Source organism: Primulina tabacum, chromosome 6 (genome assembly GCF_025594145.1).
Source record: "Primulina tabacum isolate GXHZ01 chromosome 6, ASM2559414v2, whole genome shotgun sequence".
In the NCBI taxonomy this organism is placed as follows: Eukaryota; Viridiplantae; Streptophyta; class Magnoliopsida; order Lamiales; family Gesneriaceae; genus Primulina; species Primulina tabacum.
The window spans coordinates 36,453,941-36,468,152 of NC_134555.1; the positions used below are offsets into that span (position 1 = coordinate 36,453,941).

The 14,212-nt window shown below is 34.8% G+C and overlaps 1 protein-coding gene across 1 annotated transcript; it reads left to right on the forward strand.

Moving 5' to 3' along the window:
- The first annotated feature begins 9,042 nt into the window (after nt 1-9,042).
- Nucleotides 9,043-9,606, forward strand: LOC142550218 (uncharacterized). The gene has a single exon (XM_075659456.1). It carries the CDS (start codon nt 9,043-9,045, stop codon nt 9,604-9,606), a length of 564 nt encoding a protein of 187 aa, XP_075515571.1.
- The last annotated feature ends 4,606 nt before the right edge of the window (nt 9,607-14,212 follow it).

Below are 14,212 nucleotides of genomic sequence, written 5' to 3' on the forward strand. Positions count from 1 at the left end.
GTTAACGCACATATTTACACCAGTAGTCTTTACTTTTATCTAAGTTACACTTGTTATCATCTTCACCTGCTGACTTAAGCATCGGAGTGGCCACGCCAGACACCCCTCCGGCGCCCATTCACGAGTTCTTTTCTTATTTGCATGTTACAGCGGAAGCCATATTGCAGAGATATATCTTCGTCACAGATATAGTTCTTGGTCAGTTTCTTTCATTATCTTGATAGCAGATCCGGTGGAGCACCGACCCTGCTCATCCATTTCACCAGGATCGCATCACAGGGATTTTATTTAGCCGATGTGGGACACAACTAACACACCCTCCCACGGCCAGGAATGAATATATGGAGCGTGAAGTTTACAAATAACCAAATTATGAACATAACATGTGACCCAACTAGGGACGATCCAATACATAACGGTAGAACCTGAGCTCTGATACCATGTTAAAAATGAGATTTGGACATAACTCAACCATAAAAGCTAGTTCAAGAGGAAATGATTATTCAAGTCTATATATGCAACTCCATGGATTTTATTTAACCGATGTGAGACAACTAACATCTTTTATTAAATTTTCAAAATTTTGTTTTGTTACACTAAGTTTTAACTTTTGACTACTTTAGTCTTCTATCAGACGTGACATTGGATATGAGAATAATTTATGATGTCACATCTATATTTTTCATGAGATATCAACATTTTTCAAAATTACATCAATATATAACATAAATATTTGGAATACGTATGTGTGGCACAACTTGGTGCTAATATCTATCATTACAAAGAAGATTGGCATTAAAAAAATTATTCTTTTTCCATTATATATATATATATATATCAACGTCATATTATGTTTTCTAATGTGGAAGTAATTGTCAATGAGTGTCTAGAATTGTGTATTGCCTCTTTTATGATGGGTTCAATTATTAAGCCTTTGAATTATTCCAAAATCTCGATCGTTCAACATAAGGTCACACTATTTATTATTTATTCTATATATATTGCTAAATATCAACACTCAAAATTTACCCAAACATCACTTAGTATACCAATCGGAGTTTAAGTTTCATAAATGGTTAGTAATTTTCAATCAAATTATGCATAATTTTATATTTTACTTAAATATATCATGTTAATACTTAAATCCAGAGAAAAAAATAATAAGAAAATAATATTTGAAAGTAATTTTGGTTGCATCCATAAGTATTGAGGTTAATTTGAAAAAAAAATAAAAACTTGTGTGAGACGGTCCCAGGGTCGTATTTTGAAGACATATATTTTATTTGGCTCATCCATAAAAAATATTATTTTTTATGCTAAAAGTATTACTTTTTATTGTGAATATCGGTAAGATTGATCACCCGTCTCACAGAAAAAGATTCGCGAGACCATCTCACAAGAGACCTACTCTTGAATAAAACTTATATGCATAAAAATAGATACCTTATAAGTTTCAAATATATACTAATAAGTTATTTATAATAATTTATTAACAATTTATAACATATATGAAATTATTTCACTATTTTTTTCCTAATTTTTTTTTTGAGATTTGTTTAGTTAAAATAGTAAAATCAAGACACTTTATTTTTTAAGATCATAAAATGAATGGAAACGCATGGGTATTTAAAATGCTATCTTTGCAATTGAGCCACCCCTCCATTGATAATTCGAGCTTTAAAATCCACTCGCTAGAAGTTTTATATTGGCCCTTGCAAAATGACTTTTGTTGCTATCGCGATTGCGAAAATCTTCCGATGTTCAAGTCAGAACTATCCGAGAAAAAATTCCAGAGATCAAGTCACTACGAATGAAAAATGAGAGCGTATTTTGAAAATGAGATATTGACATATTTATAGAGCCTTGAAAGATTTTCTGTGATTCAGTCTTAACGTGAGCTTAGCTTAATTTAATGTTGTTAATAAAGAACAAACTCGATCGAATGTTTAAAATATATAAATATCTCTTAAAACGGATAAGTATCCGATCTCAATTTAAATAAACAAACGCATTTTCAATTATGAAAATGTACAATAATTTATTAACTTTTCAATGGAGTTGGTATGATTTTTTCATTTTTCGTAACTGAAATAACAAGCAAATCCACGAGTCAAAACTTGATCGTGTCCTTAGTTTTTAAATGGTTCAAAGTTGATATAATACTACTTGGTATAAGTGATTTTTTCTTTTGGGTTAAGTGGGAGAGGTATGGATTCCATGCCATGCCAACTCACAAATTCTCTCCCCAACTTGGTAATAGAAAAAAAAAAAACATAGAAAATACTAAACGACCATGTCAGAAATTAAGCTGCATGAATCTTCCCTTCAGAATGTTGACGTGTATATATGCTAAAATTTTTGAATTTTTTTTTAAATAAAAAAATGGGCCACTTAATGAAACATGCATGACTTAGAGCATGATAATAATAAGGTAACTTTATGTCGGCGTCAGCCTGTGGCGGAGCCACCGTCAATGACACGGACTTTAATCTGGGTGATTCAAGTTTTTTATACGAAATTTATATGTAAATTTTGTATAAATTTGGATTAATATGATATAAATTCGGATAAATCAATTTAAAATATTAAAATATTTTACGGGTAAATTCATATTTTTGGATCTACTGTTAATGTTAGCGTTCATAACTTGATCGTATTTTTGTAAAGTGATGAAACGATGTTGAAATATTAATTTTTTATACAATTTAATAATTTGGTATTTAAATTTAAGATTGTGTGTAAAATAAAATCAAAACTATTGATGAGATAATTGTTGTTATCCTTCAAATGTGTAGAATATATACCATGTCACAAAATTGTTTATGAATGAGGATTTAGAGGAAGTTACTTAATTTTGAAAAAAAATATTTCTCGTTGTTTTTATTGAATTTGATTTAAAAATATTTATTTATCACATATTAAAAAATAATAATAGATATAGCTTCTCGGAAATTAAAGAACTAAATATGTATTTAGGATGGTAGTCGACATTAATATATTAAGCACGATAAGAATCATGTCATTGTCTTACACTAATACAATTAATCGACATACATTGTATTTGTAATGTCTGAAGTAAATATCACAAGTTGTTGATTTGGTAATATGATATTACTAAATAATTAACGATTTTTAAAGAATGAAATGTGACATATGTTGGTCATATGAAGTCCAGATGATTTGAAATTTGGATATAACATAGAAAACTCGAAGATATAGAAGTTTTATGTTTTGAGTTTTGGAAAATTTGATCGTTTGACTGATCCAAACGTATATATCGGCGTTGAAAATCTTAAATATTTTATATTATATTATATTATTATTTTATTAATATAATATAGTATTAATAAAAAAACTAAATTTGATTTTAGTCACCAAACTCAATGAATGGAGGATAGAAACGAACGACACAACAGAGGAGAGAAGAAGAAATAAATATAGGATTTTCGGATTTTCTTTCCGATTTTGCGACTTAACGGTTTATCCAATCGACGAACCGACTTCAGTTCTGGGATCGTTGACACGAGGTCTTCGATTTGAGATACGTCACAAGCCTCGGAATCAAAGAATTAGCCGGATTTTATATATACTCGATTATCAAGTACGTGTTGACATACGAGCATATGTTGTTATTGTTTAGTATTGATAAATACTATTGTGTTGAACGATGGTAAATCACTAGATATGGGTGATTTGATATTATATTTGTTGTTATTTATTATTGTTGATGTTGTTGGTTATCGTTGTTGGGAGACGTCACGTTGATGCTGTTCGTTCAACGATATTGCTGTCGTCGGAGTTGGGGTGCGACGTATCGTTGATGTTTTTGTTCGTTCAACGATATTGTTGTCGTCGGAGTTGGGGTGCGACGTAATGTTGTTGTTCGTTCGATGATATTGCTGTCGCCGGAGTTGGGGTGCGACGTATCGTCGATGTTATTATTGCAGTGTGATGTTGTTGAGGTTGTTGATGGCTGATTGTCCAGAAACGACAAATGGGGTATTTCTGTTATGATTTCAGTTATATTTTATGTTGTTAATATAACTGTTATGTATTACGATGATGATTGTTGTGTATGCTCACCCTTTGGGGTCTGTTTCTGTTGGACATGTTACAGAACTATGTCGTGAGACATGATAGTGGTGAAGGACTAGGTGTGTGTAGTCAAACAGTCATGTAGTTGATAGTAGATAGAGATAGTATAGCTCATTGTCTTATTTGAGTTGTATGTGTGTATTTATTATACTGTTTCTGCTACACTGATGTAGATAGTGTGATGATTACACTATTTTGTCGTATATGCATTATATTATTACGTCGTTGAAAAGAAAATTTTTATGCATATGATGTCACATATTGTATGATTATGTTACGAGGTTTGGAGCGCCACATTGGTGGTATTAGAGCATATGTTAGATGTTTGGATGGTTAGGAGTTGGGTTTGTGATGAGGGAGTTGGATGGCGATATTATCTGCGTGTCTCTATGCATTTGACTTGTTTTTGATGAGTTCTTGGTATGATTGATTGTTCTTTAGTTGCGTGTCTCTATGCATTTCGTCGGTATTGGGTTTGTTAAATGTTATTATTAACAATTTGATTTTCCGGTGATGGCACCTAGAGAACATGTACATCTACACGAGGAAACAGAAGAGGTTGACAGTGGGTTTGGACAGATGAATCTATTTCCACCTCCTCCTATGGGACAGGAACCTGCAGATCAGCCTTTATTGCCTGGTGAGTTGACTTTGGCACAGTTTAGATGTTATCTTCCGCCGAGATTTGACAGCTCTGAGACTGGCGAGTGAGCAGAGGAGTGGATTGAGAGGATAGAGCAGATATTTGTGACTGCTCCGTGTGCTAGGTCTTCTTGGTTACGATTGGTTACATTTCAGCTTTCGAGGAATGTATTATTGTGGTGGCAGACGACTAAGGCCGGATTGAGAGCACAGGGCCGTATTGTTGATTGGCATGTGTTCCGATCTTGTTTTCTTGAAAAATATTTTTCTATAGCAGCCAGAAAAAAGAAAGATTGAGAATTCGAGGATTTGAGACAGGGTAGTATGTCTGTTGCTGAGTATGAGATTCGATATTCTGCATTGTTGAAATATGTGCCACATGTTGCTACGAATGTTCATGTGAAGATGAGGCATTTCTTGAGATGGTTGAAGTAAGAGTTATTTGATCGTGTGCAATCAAATAACCCGGTATCAATTGAGGATGCAGTGACGAGGGCTGAGATGGCTGAGTTGGTTATGCAGGAGTATGGGGCTCAGGGACGATAATCAGAGCCGACTAGGGAGTCATTGCGACCGCATGGACAGTCTTTTAAATATCAGAAGGGTTCATATTCTTCTTCAGCATCATCTAGGAAGCGTCGATTTGATTCACGACATGTTGAGAGTCGTGGAGGAAGTTCTCAGTCTGTTCAGGGGCAGAGAGGGGAGTCCAGAGCAATGAGATGTTTTCGTTGTGGGGGACCTCATTTGATCAAACAATGTACACAGACCGAGATCACTTGTTTTGTGTGTGACGGTGTGGGCCATATATCCAGACAGTGTCCTAGTCGTGAGGGACAGCGAGAGCCCAGGAGTGATAGAGGTAGATCCTCAGAGAGGGGAGGACAACAGCCTCGGCAGTTTACACCACGACTTTCTGGAGGACAGCCACATATACAGGGAGCTGGTCCGCCTCAGGCACATGTGTATGCTTTGACACGAGAGCAGGCTGAGGAAGCACGAGAGGAGATGATAGCGGGTAAGTGTTAGTTATGTTCTTATCCTGCTTATATTCTTGTTGATACAGGTGCCTCGTATACTTTTATATCGAAGAAGTTTGTGGTTGACCATCATATGCGCCGTCTCCATTGTCTATGCCTCTTTCTGTTTCGACACCCTCTGGAGTTGATATGTCAGTTGTATCTATGATATCAGATGTTATTATTTTTTATGAGGGCTACGAGCTGAGATCTGATATGATTATTTTGGAGATGACTGATTTTGATTGTATTGTGAGAATTAATGTGCTGAGGAGATATTGTGCAACTGTTGATTGTTATCAGCGGGTGGTATATTTTTATACAGACGAGAAAGAGCATTGGACATTTTATGGGAAGGTTTCTCGTCCCCGTGTTCCGTTGGTATCTGCTATCCGGATGTCTCGGTTATTGGAGCATGGACATGAGGGTTATCTTATTTATGCTGTAGATGTGACAGAAAAGAAGAAGGAGGTGGGAATAGATGAGATACCTGTAGTTCTTGAGTTTGTCGATGTATTTCCTGATGAGATTTCAGGCTTTCCACCAGTTCGTGAGGTGAAGTTTGGAATTGAGTTGATACCTGGTACTTCCCTTATTTCTCGTGCTCCTTACAGAATGGCACCAGTAGAGTTGAGAGAGTTGAAATCCCAGTTACAGGACTTATTGGACAAGGGATACATTCGTCCTAGTGTATCACCTTGGGGTGCACCAGTCCTATTTGTGAGAAAGAAAGATGGAACGATGCGTCTTTGTATTGACTATCGACAGCTGAATAAAGCAACAATTAAGAATAAATATCCCCTCCCTCGTATTGATGATTTGTTTGATCAGTTGCTGGGAACCTCAGTATATTCGAAGATTGATTTGAGATCAGGATATCATCAGATACAAGTTAGAGAAGAGGATATTCAGAAGACAGCATTCAGGACCAGATATGGGCATTATGAGTTTTTAGTTATGCCGTTTGGGTTGACGAATTCTCCAGCTGTGTTCATGAGTTTGATGAATATGGTGTTTCTGCCTTATCTCGATCGATTTGTTATTGTGTTTATTGATGATATATTGATATATTCCAGGAGTAAGGCTGAGCATGCAGGACATTTACGTTAAGTATTACAGGTACTGCGAGATAGACAGTTGTATGCCAAACTCAGTAAGTGTGAGTTTTGGTTTGATCGAGTGGTCTTCTTGGGTCATGTTATATCGAGAGATGAGATTTCTGTTGATCCAACGAAGGTCGAAGACGTGTTATAGTGGTCTGCACCTACATCTGTACCAGAGATCCGTAGTTTCTTGGGTTTAGCAGGTTATTATCGTCGATTTATCGAGGGATTTTCAAAGATTGCTAGACCTTTGACACTGTTGACTCAGAAAGGTGTCCGATTTCAGTGGTCTGAAGCATGTGAGAGGAGTTTTCAGGAGTTGAAGCACCGATTTACGACTACACTGGTGTTATCAATCCCTACAGAGAACGAGATGTTTGTTGTTTATACTGATGCATCATTACTTGGTTTGGGATGTGTTTTGATGCAGGATCGACATGTTGTGGCATATGCCTCGAGACAGCTGAAACCACACAAAACAAGGTACCCTGTGCATGACTTGGAGTTGGCAGCCATTATCTTTGCCTTGAAGATATGGAGACACTATTCATATGGTATCTCGTTTACGATTTATACTGATCATAAGAGCTTGAGATTTCTGTTTACACAGACAGAGTTGAATATGAGATAAAGACGATGGCTAGATTTGCTGAAAGATTATGATTGTGAGATTGAATATCATCCTGGTCGAGCCAATCTTACAGCTGATGCATTGAGCCGTAAAGTGAGTTGTAATGCGGAGGATGTGAGTCGTTTATCAGTTATGATGATATCTTGTTGTTCCTTGGGATATAATTTTGATATCTCGACGACTCATATCCAGGTATCTACCTTATTAGCTGAACCTGATATATATGGTTATATTCGTGAGGCACAGATGACAGATGAGAGAGTTAGGCGATGGAAGGAGTTAGTTTCTCGGAAACAAGATACTCATTTTAGAGTAGCTGATGATGGCAGTTTGAGGATGAATGGTAGATGGGTAGTTCCTGATGCATCTGAGTTGCGCCAGAGCATGTTGCGGCGTGCACATTGTAGTCCATATTCTATTCATCCTGGTGGCAGGAAAATGTATAAGGATCTACGCTCTCAGTTTTGCTGGAAAAGAATGAAACGTGATGTGATAGATTTTTTTTAGGGATGTAATCGAGTCGAGCCGAGCCAAACTCTTGAATGTTTGAGCTTGGTTCGTTTATAATCGAGCCGAGCTCGAGCTTTATTTAACGAATATATGCACGGCTCACGAGCTTATTCAAGCCTTTATCGAGCCTAAACAAACTTAATAAATATGAATTATACATTTAAATTTTCATTAAATTAATTAAAAAGTAAATTATATATTTAAATAAAAATATATTATTCTTATTAAAATTTGAAAATTTATTATAATAAATAAATTTAATAGATTTTTCTATATATTTCATAAATAATATGCAAAATCAATAAATCAAATATCAAAACTATTATTTTTTCATCTAAAAGATTACTCATGAACTTACCAATGAACATGTTCACGAGCTAACGAGCCGAATACTGTAAAGCTTGAGTTTGGTTTGTTTATCTTAACGAGCCTCATTAAACGAGTTCAAACGAGCTTTTATCGAATCGAGCTTCGAAGAGCTCATGAACGGTTTGGTTTGTTTACATCTCTAGATTTTGTACATCGATATCTTAATTGTCAACAGATCAAAGCTGAGAGGAGAAGGCCAGGAGGTGAAATGAGGAGTTTAGAAGTACCGACTTGGAAATGGGAGCACATATCGATGGATTTTGTGACTCATTTGCCAAGAAGCACTGAAACTATTGATGCTATTTGGGTGATTGTTGATCGATTGACGAAAGTTGCACATTTTATACCCTATAGCATGAGTAGTACGTACTTGACGATGGTACAGTTGTATATACGAGAGATCGTACGGTTTCATGGGATTCCAGTGTCTATTATATCTGATAGAGATCCTCGATTTACTTCTTATTTTTGGGAAGGATTGCAGACTGCGATGGGGACAGAGTTGAGATTGAGTACAGCTTATCATCCTCAGACAGATGGTCAGACTGATCGTACTATTCAGACGCTGGAGAGTATGTTGCGTGCTTAAGTTATGGATTTTAAATTTGTTTGGTAGTCATCTATTCCATTGGTGGAGTTTGCGTATAACAATAGTTATTAGAGTAGTATTCAGATGGCTCCATTTGAGACATTGTATGGGAGACGTTGTAGATCTCATTTATACTGGGATGATGTTGATCGAGCTGCAGTTACCGGTCCTGAGATGATTCTTGAGATGGAACAGAAAGTAAAGTTGATACAACAGCGATTGCAAGCAGCTCAAGATAGACAGGCCGCCTATGCCAATAAAAGACGAAGACCCTTAGAGTTTCAGCATGGCGATCGAGCATTTTTGAAAGTTTTTCCTTTTCGTGGCACAATACGATTTGGTATGAAAGGAAATTTGGCACCGAGATATGTTGGCCCGTATGAGATATTGCAGCGGATAGGCACTTTGGCTTATCGACTGGCTCTACCTCCATCTTTATCTGGTATTCATGATGTGTTTCATGTGTCGATATTGCGTAAGTATGAGCCAGATTCTTCACATGTGTTGGATATTTCTGAGGTTCAGTTAGATCCTGATGCGTCTTATGTGGAGAAACCAGTTTGTATTTTGGATCGATCTGAACGGAAGCTTCGTAGTAAGCTTATACCGATGGTGAAAGTTCACTGGGAGCATAGAGGTGTCGAATAGGCCACTTGGGAGACAAAGCGGCATATGAGGGAGCTCTACCCCTACTTATTCTGATGATATGACGTATCTTTATTTATGCATGTTACTACTGTTGTTGATTAATTTCGGGGTTGAAATTCATTTAAGGGGGGTAGAAATGTAATGCTTGAAGTAAAATATCACAAGTTGTTGATTTGGTAATATGATATTAGTAAATAATTAACGATTTTTAAAGAATGAAATGTGACATATGTTGGTCATATGAAGTCCAAATGATTTGAAATTTGGATATAACGTAGAAAACTCAAAGATATAGAAGTTTCATGTTTTGAGTTTTGGAAATTTGATCGTTGGCTGGTCCAAATAGATATATCGGCGTTGGAAATCTTAAATATTTTATATTATCTAAAATCTGATAAATCTATGGCATTTGAATCCAGTGAAAATCAATTTATCCATATAATGCAGATGCAAGATGCACAAGATCCAGAGGATGATATTCATCAACTCTCTCAAATTGATGATATTTTTGAAAATCTGAAAAATTCTATAAAGGACAATATTAAAGATGATTAAATTATTCATCTTTAATAATTGATGGTGGTGGAATCTCACTATTCATAGTTGGTGGCATATCACATCAATCAGTGGTGGAATATCACAATCATACTTTTGAATTTTGTAATTATGTTACTATTTGCTTTAATAAAGTATTGTATTGTTTATATTTTTAGTTGGAATCCGGGGTTTCATGTCCGGCTCTTCCATCTATTTATAGGTTCATTTTGTGTTCTTAGGAGAACACTGTCGAGTTTGCTTCCCTCTATTTTCTCTTGTAAACAACACTTCTGAAGTATATTAATAAAATTTTCAAGTTCTGAACACAACTCTGTAAGTTTATATTGTTTTATTTTCTGTTTTTATTTTCTGTTTTTAATTTCATATTTCATAGATTAGCCTGAATGACAGGCTAAAACACTCGTACTAAATTATTACCTTACTATGACATGATCTATATTTATTTGTAACTTGGAATTAATTTGAGAGAATAAAAGATCTATTTAAATTTTAGAATTTAATGTAATATAAGGGTTGGTTGGTTAGAACATAAGATAAAAAGATGAACCATGAAATGATAAACACAAGATTCGAGTTTAACCAGGAAAATCAAATTCATGTTGTAGCCCTTCAGCCTGCTTAGCCAAAAATGGCGTTTAAGGCGTTTATCGGTGATTTTTATGAATTTATGTTACTATGGGATCTCGGTAAAATCCTATGTTGTTTAATTTCTTTGGTATATCTTTAATAAATCCTTTTATGTTTTGTAAAAGTTTCAAATAAGAACATTATATTCATTATTATTCTGGAATTTAAATTCCTCCTTTTCTTAGCTCAGTTTGAGTTGAAGATGGTATTTAGGCTGGAAACCAATAACTTCCATGTGTGCGAAAGTCACTAAGGAAAATTCCTCCATTATATTGATGTTTTTGTTCGTTCGATGATATTGCTGTCCCCGGAGTTGAGGTGCGACGTAGCGTCGATGTTATTGTTGCAGTGTGATGTTGTTGAGGTTGTTGATGGCTGATTGTCCAGAAACAGCAAAGAGGGTATTTCTGTTATGATTTCAGTTATATTTTATGTTGTTAATATAACTGTTGTGTATTACGATGATGATTCTTGTGTATGCTCACCCTTTGGGGGCTGTTTCTGTTGGACATGTTACAGGACTATTCCGTGAGACATGATAGTGGTGAAGGACTAGGTGTGTCTAGTGAAACAGTTCTGTCGTTGATAATAGATAGAGATAGTATAGCTCATTGTCATATTTGAGTTGTATGTGTGTATTTATTATACTGTTTCTGCTACACTGATGTAGATAGTGTTATGATTGCACTCTTTTGTCGTATATGCATTATATTATTACGTCGTTGAAAAGAAACTTTTTATGCATATGATGTCACATGTTGTATGATTACGTGACGAGGTTTGGGGCGCCACAGTATTTAAGAAAGTTTTTCAAAATTAACGAAAAAATAGTTTTTTTATTTTTATTTTTTATAATTATATTATTTTTTTACAATTTAAATATCTATTATTTTTTATAATAAATAATTTTTAATAATATTGTCCCGTACATCGCACGAGTTAAATACTAGTTTGTAAAAACACATTCATATTTTTTTTTTCCAATTTTGAATTGTTTTTTTGATTTTTTTATATTATTTATAATTAATTAAAAAACCAAAATAAATAATAAAAATGATGATGTACACTTCTTTGTGCGAAGACTTTCCATATATTAAGGGGAAGCGTCTTAATCAAAACCATGTAATATCTTAAATTATCTCTCAAGTTTCTGCAGATTAATGTTGGAGACTTCAATTATATAATTATTGCACAATCAAAATTAAAATTATTTTATCATTTATATTACTTAGGCAATGTTTGCAACCTTTAAAAAATAATTATTCATTTTTCTCTCTTTGTTGTATTTGTTAACCACAAATTCTGATTATGCTCCGGTTCTACTTAATTTAATTCAAATCCAGAAGCTGACTTGTATTTTAGTAAATAAATAAAATTTTTTGGATAACTCTTATTCCTAATTTTTTGTTTAATTCAAAATTACCCTTCACAATATATCATCAAACCTATCATTTATTAGAAGCACTCCAAAAAAAGAGCTAACCACCTGATTTTATTAGTTAATTGTTGATGACATTGTTTTCAAGCCCAATTGTTGTGAAAGGGCTTGATTACGAAATAAATGGGCCGGCCAAGTGCATTACTATTTATAGTTTGTAATCTCCCAGGTTCGACTCGAGACGAGCTTGAATATCACACTACTCGAACTCGACTCGAAAAAAATTCAAAATATTCGATCTCGAGCTCGAATCGACTGGAGTAATAATTTTCAAACTCGAGCTCGACTCGATAATGTATCGAGTTACTCGAGATCGAATAACACGATTTTGTATATATATATATATATATATATATAGACACACACACACACACAAACACGTATCAAGTTACTCGAGCTCGAGGTCGAATAACACGATTTTGATCTCGAGGTCGAATAACACGATTTTGATTTTGATTTTGATTAATGATTTGTTTCTCTAGATATAATTAATCGTATTTTTGGGAATTGTTCAATATAATTTAAGAAATTATCCATAAGATATAATATATCAATCTTGTGTAGAGTTTGATTATAATAAAACTCTTGTTTCCTTGTTTATAGGTATGGAGCATCTATGAAGATCTAGATTAAGAACTGATATAAATATGATGATCAAATATTGAAAGGACGAAGGAAGAATAACTACGTTGCTGCTGAATTTCAGAATTGAAGATTTACGCATGAAGAATTTAAGTGATCGACTCACACAATCACGTATTGCTGTTTGGTGTTGCCCACACTCGAAGAACAACACTGACGCAGAGTGTTGATCGTCGAGTAATTCTGTTTGGTTTTTTTTTAGCATTACGTGTTTTAGTTTATGCATCTCGGTTTTAGTTGGTAACTTATTTTGAGGTTATTTAATTTCTTGGAGTGTCAAGAAATTTAGTTTCAACATCTTTACTAGCATTGTGTGGTGTAATCAGATTATATATTTTCTAGTGAATTTTGGCCATGAGGCATCGCACAAGTATTCGTACTTGTGCATGATTTAAATCTTCTCTTTGTTTATTGAACAAAATTATTCTTGTGTGTTCATAATTAATTTCCGCTGCAGTGTTATGTACTGGTGTTGACAACACCTAAGCACAACACCAAATTCTGATACATTAGTTATTAAATATTTCCTGTACGTTTATGAGCTACAACACTTTCAAGTGGTATCAGAGTCAACGCTTGATACACTAAGTGATTGATTCTAGTCTTCTGCTGTTTTTACAGGAAATACACTAAAAACTTGATGGATACGTTAGCTTCTAGCACTGCTTTTAGACCACCAGTCTTGGATGGATCAAACTATGCCCTCTGGAAAGTCAAGATGAGGATGTACATTAAATCTATTGAAGAAATGGCATGGCAACGAGTATTAGATGGTTGGTCTCCACCGAGAATAGTTGATGATGATGGGGATAATAGAGTTAAACCTGAGAGTTCATGGTCTAATGATGAAGTCCAAACCTCAAATATTAACTCAAAGGCGTTCAATGCTATATTCATCTCTGTTGATGTCAACATGTTCAGCATTATGACCAACTGTATCTCTGCTAAAGAAGCGTGAGATATTTTTCAGAAGCACTGCGAAGGGTCTGAAAGTGTTCGCAGAACGAAACTCAGGATGTTAACCTCCAAATTTGAAAGCTTGAGAATGGAGGAGAACAAGACTATTGTTGAATACGATCGAAGATTGCGTGACATCGCAAATGAGGCTTTTAGTCTCGATGATCCTATGTCGAATGAAATACTGGTAAGCAAGGTCCTGAGATCCCTCCCAGAACGCTTCAACATCAAATTTTGTTCTATTGATGAATCTAAGGACACTTCTACACTTAACTTGGAAGACTTGATTAGCTCTCTCCAGACATTTGAGATGAATTTGGACCTACAGAAAAGAAATAAAGGGAAGGCCATTGCATTACAAACCACTGATGACTCCATGAACAG

What these genes read in the sequence shown, in the direction of transcription:
- LOC142550218 (XM_075659456.1), top strand. Translation starts at nt 9,043, where the DNA reads ATGGCTCCATTTGAGACATTGTATGGGAGACGTTGTAGATCTCATTTA.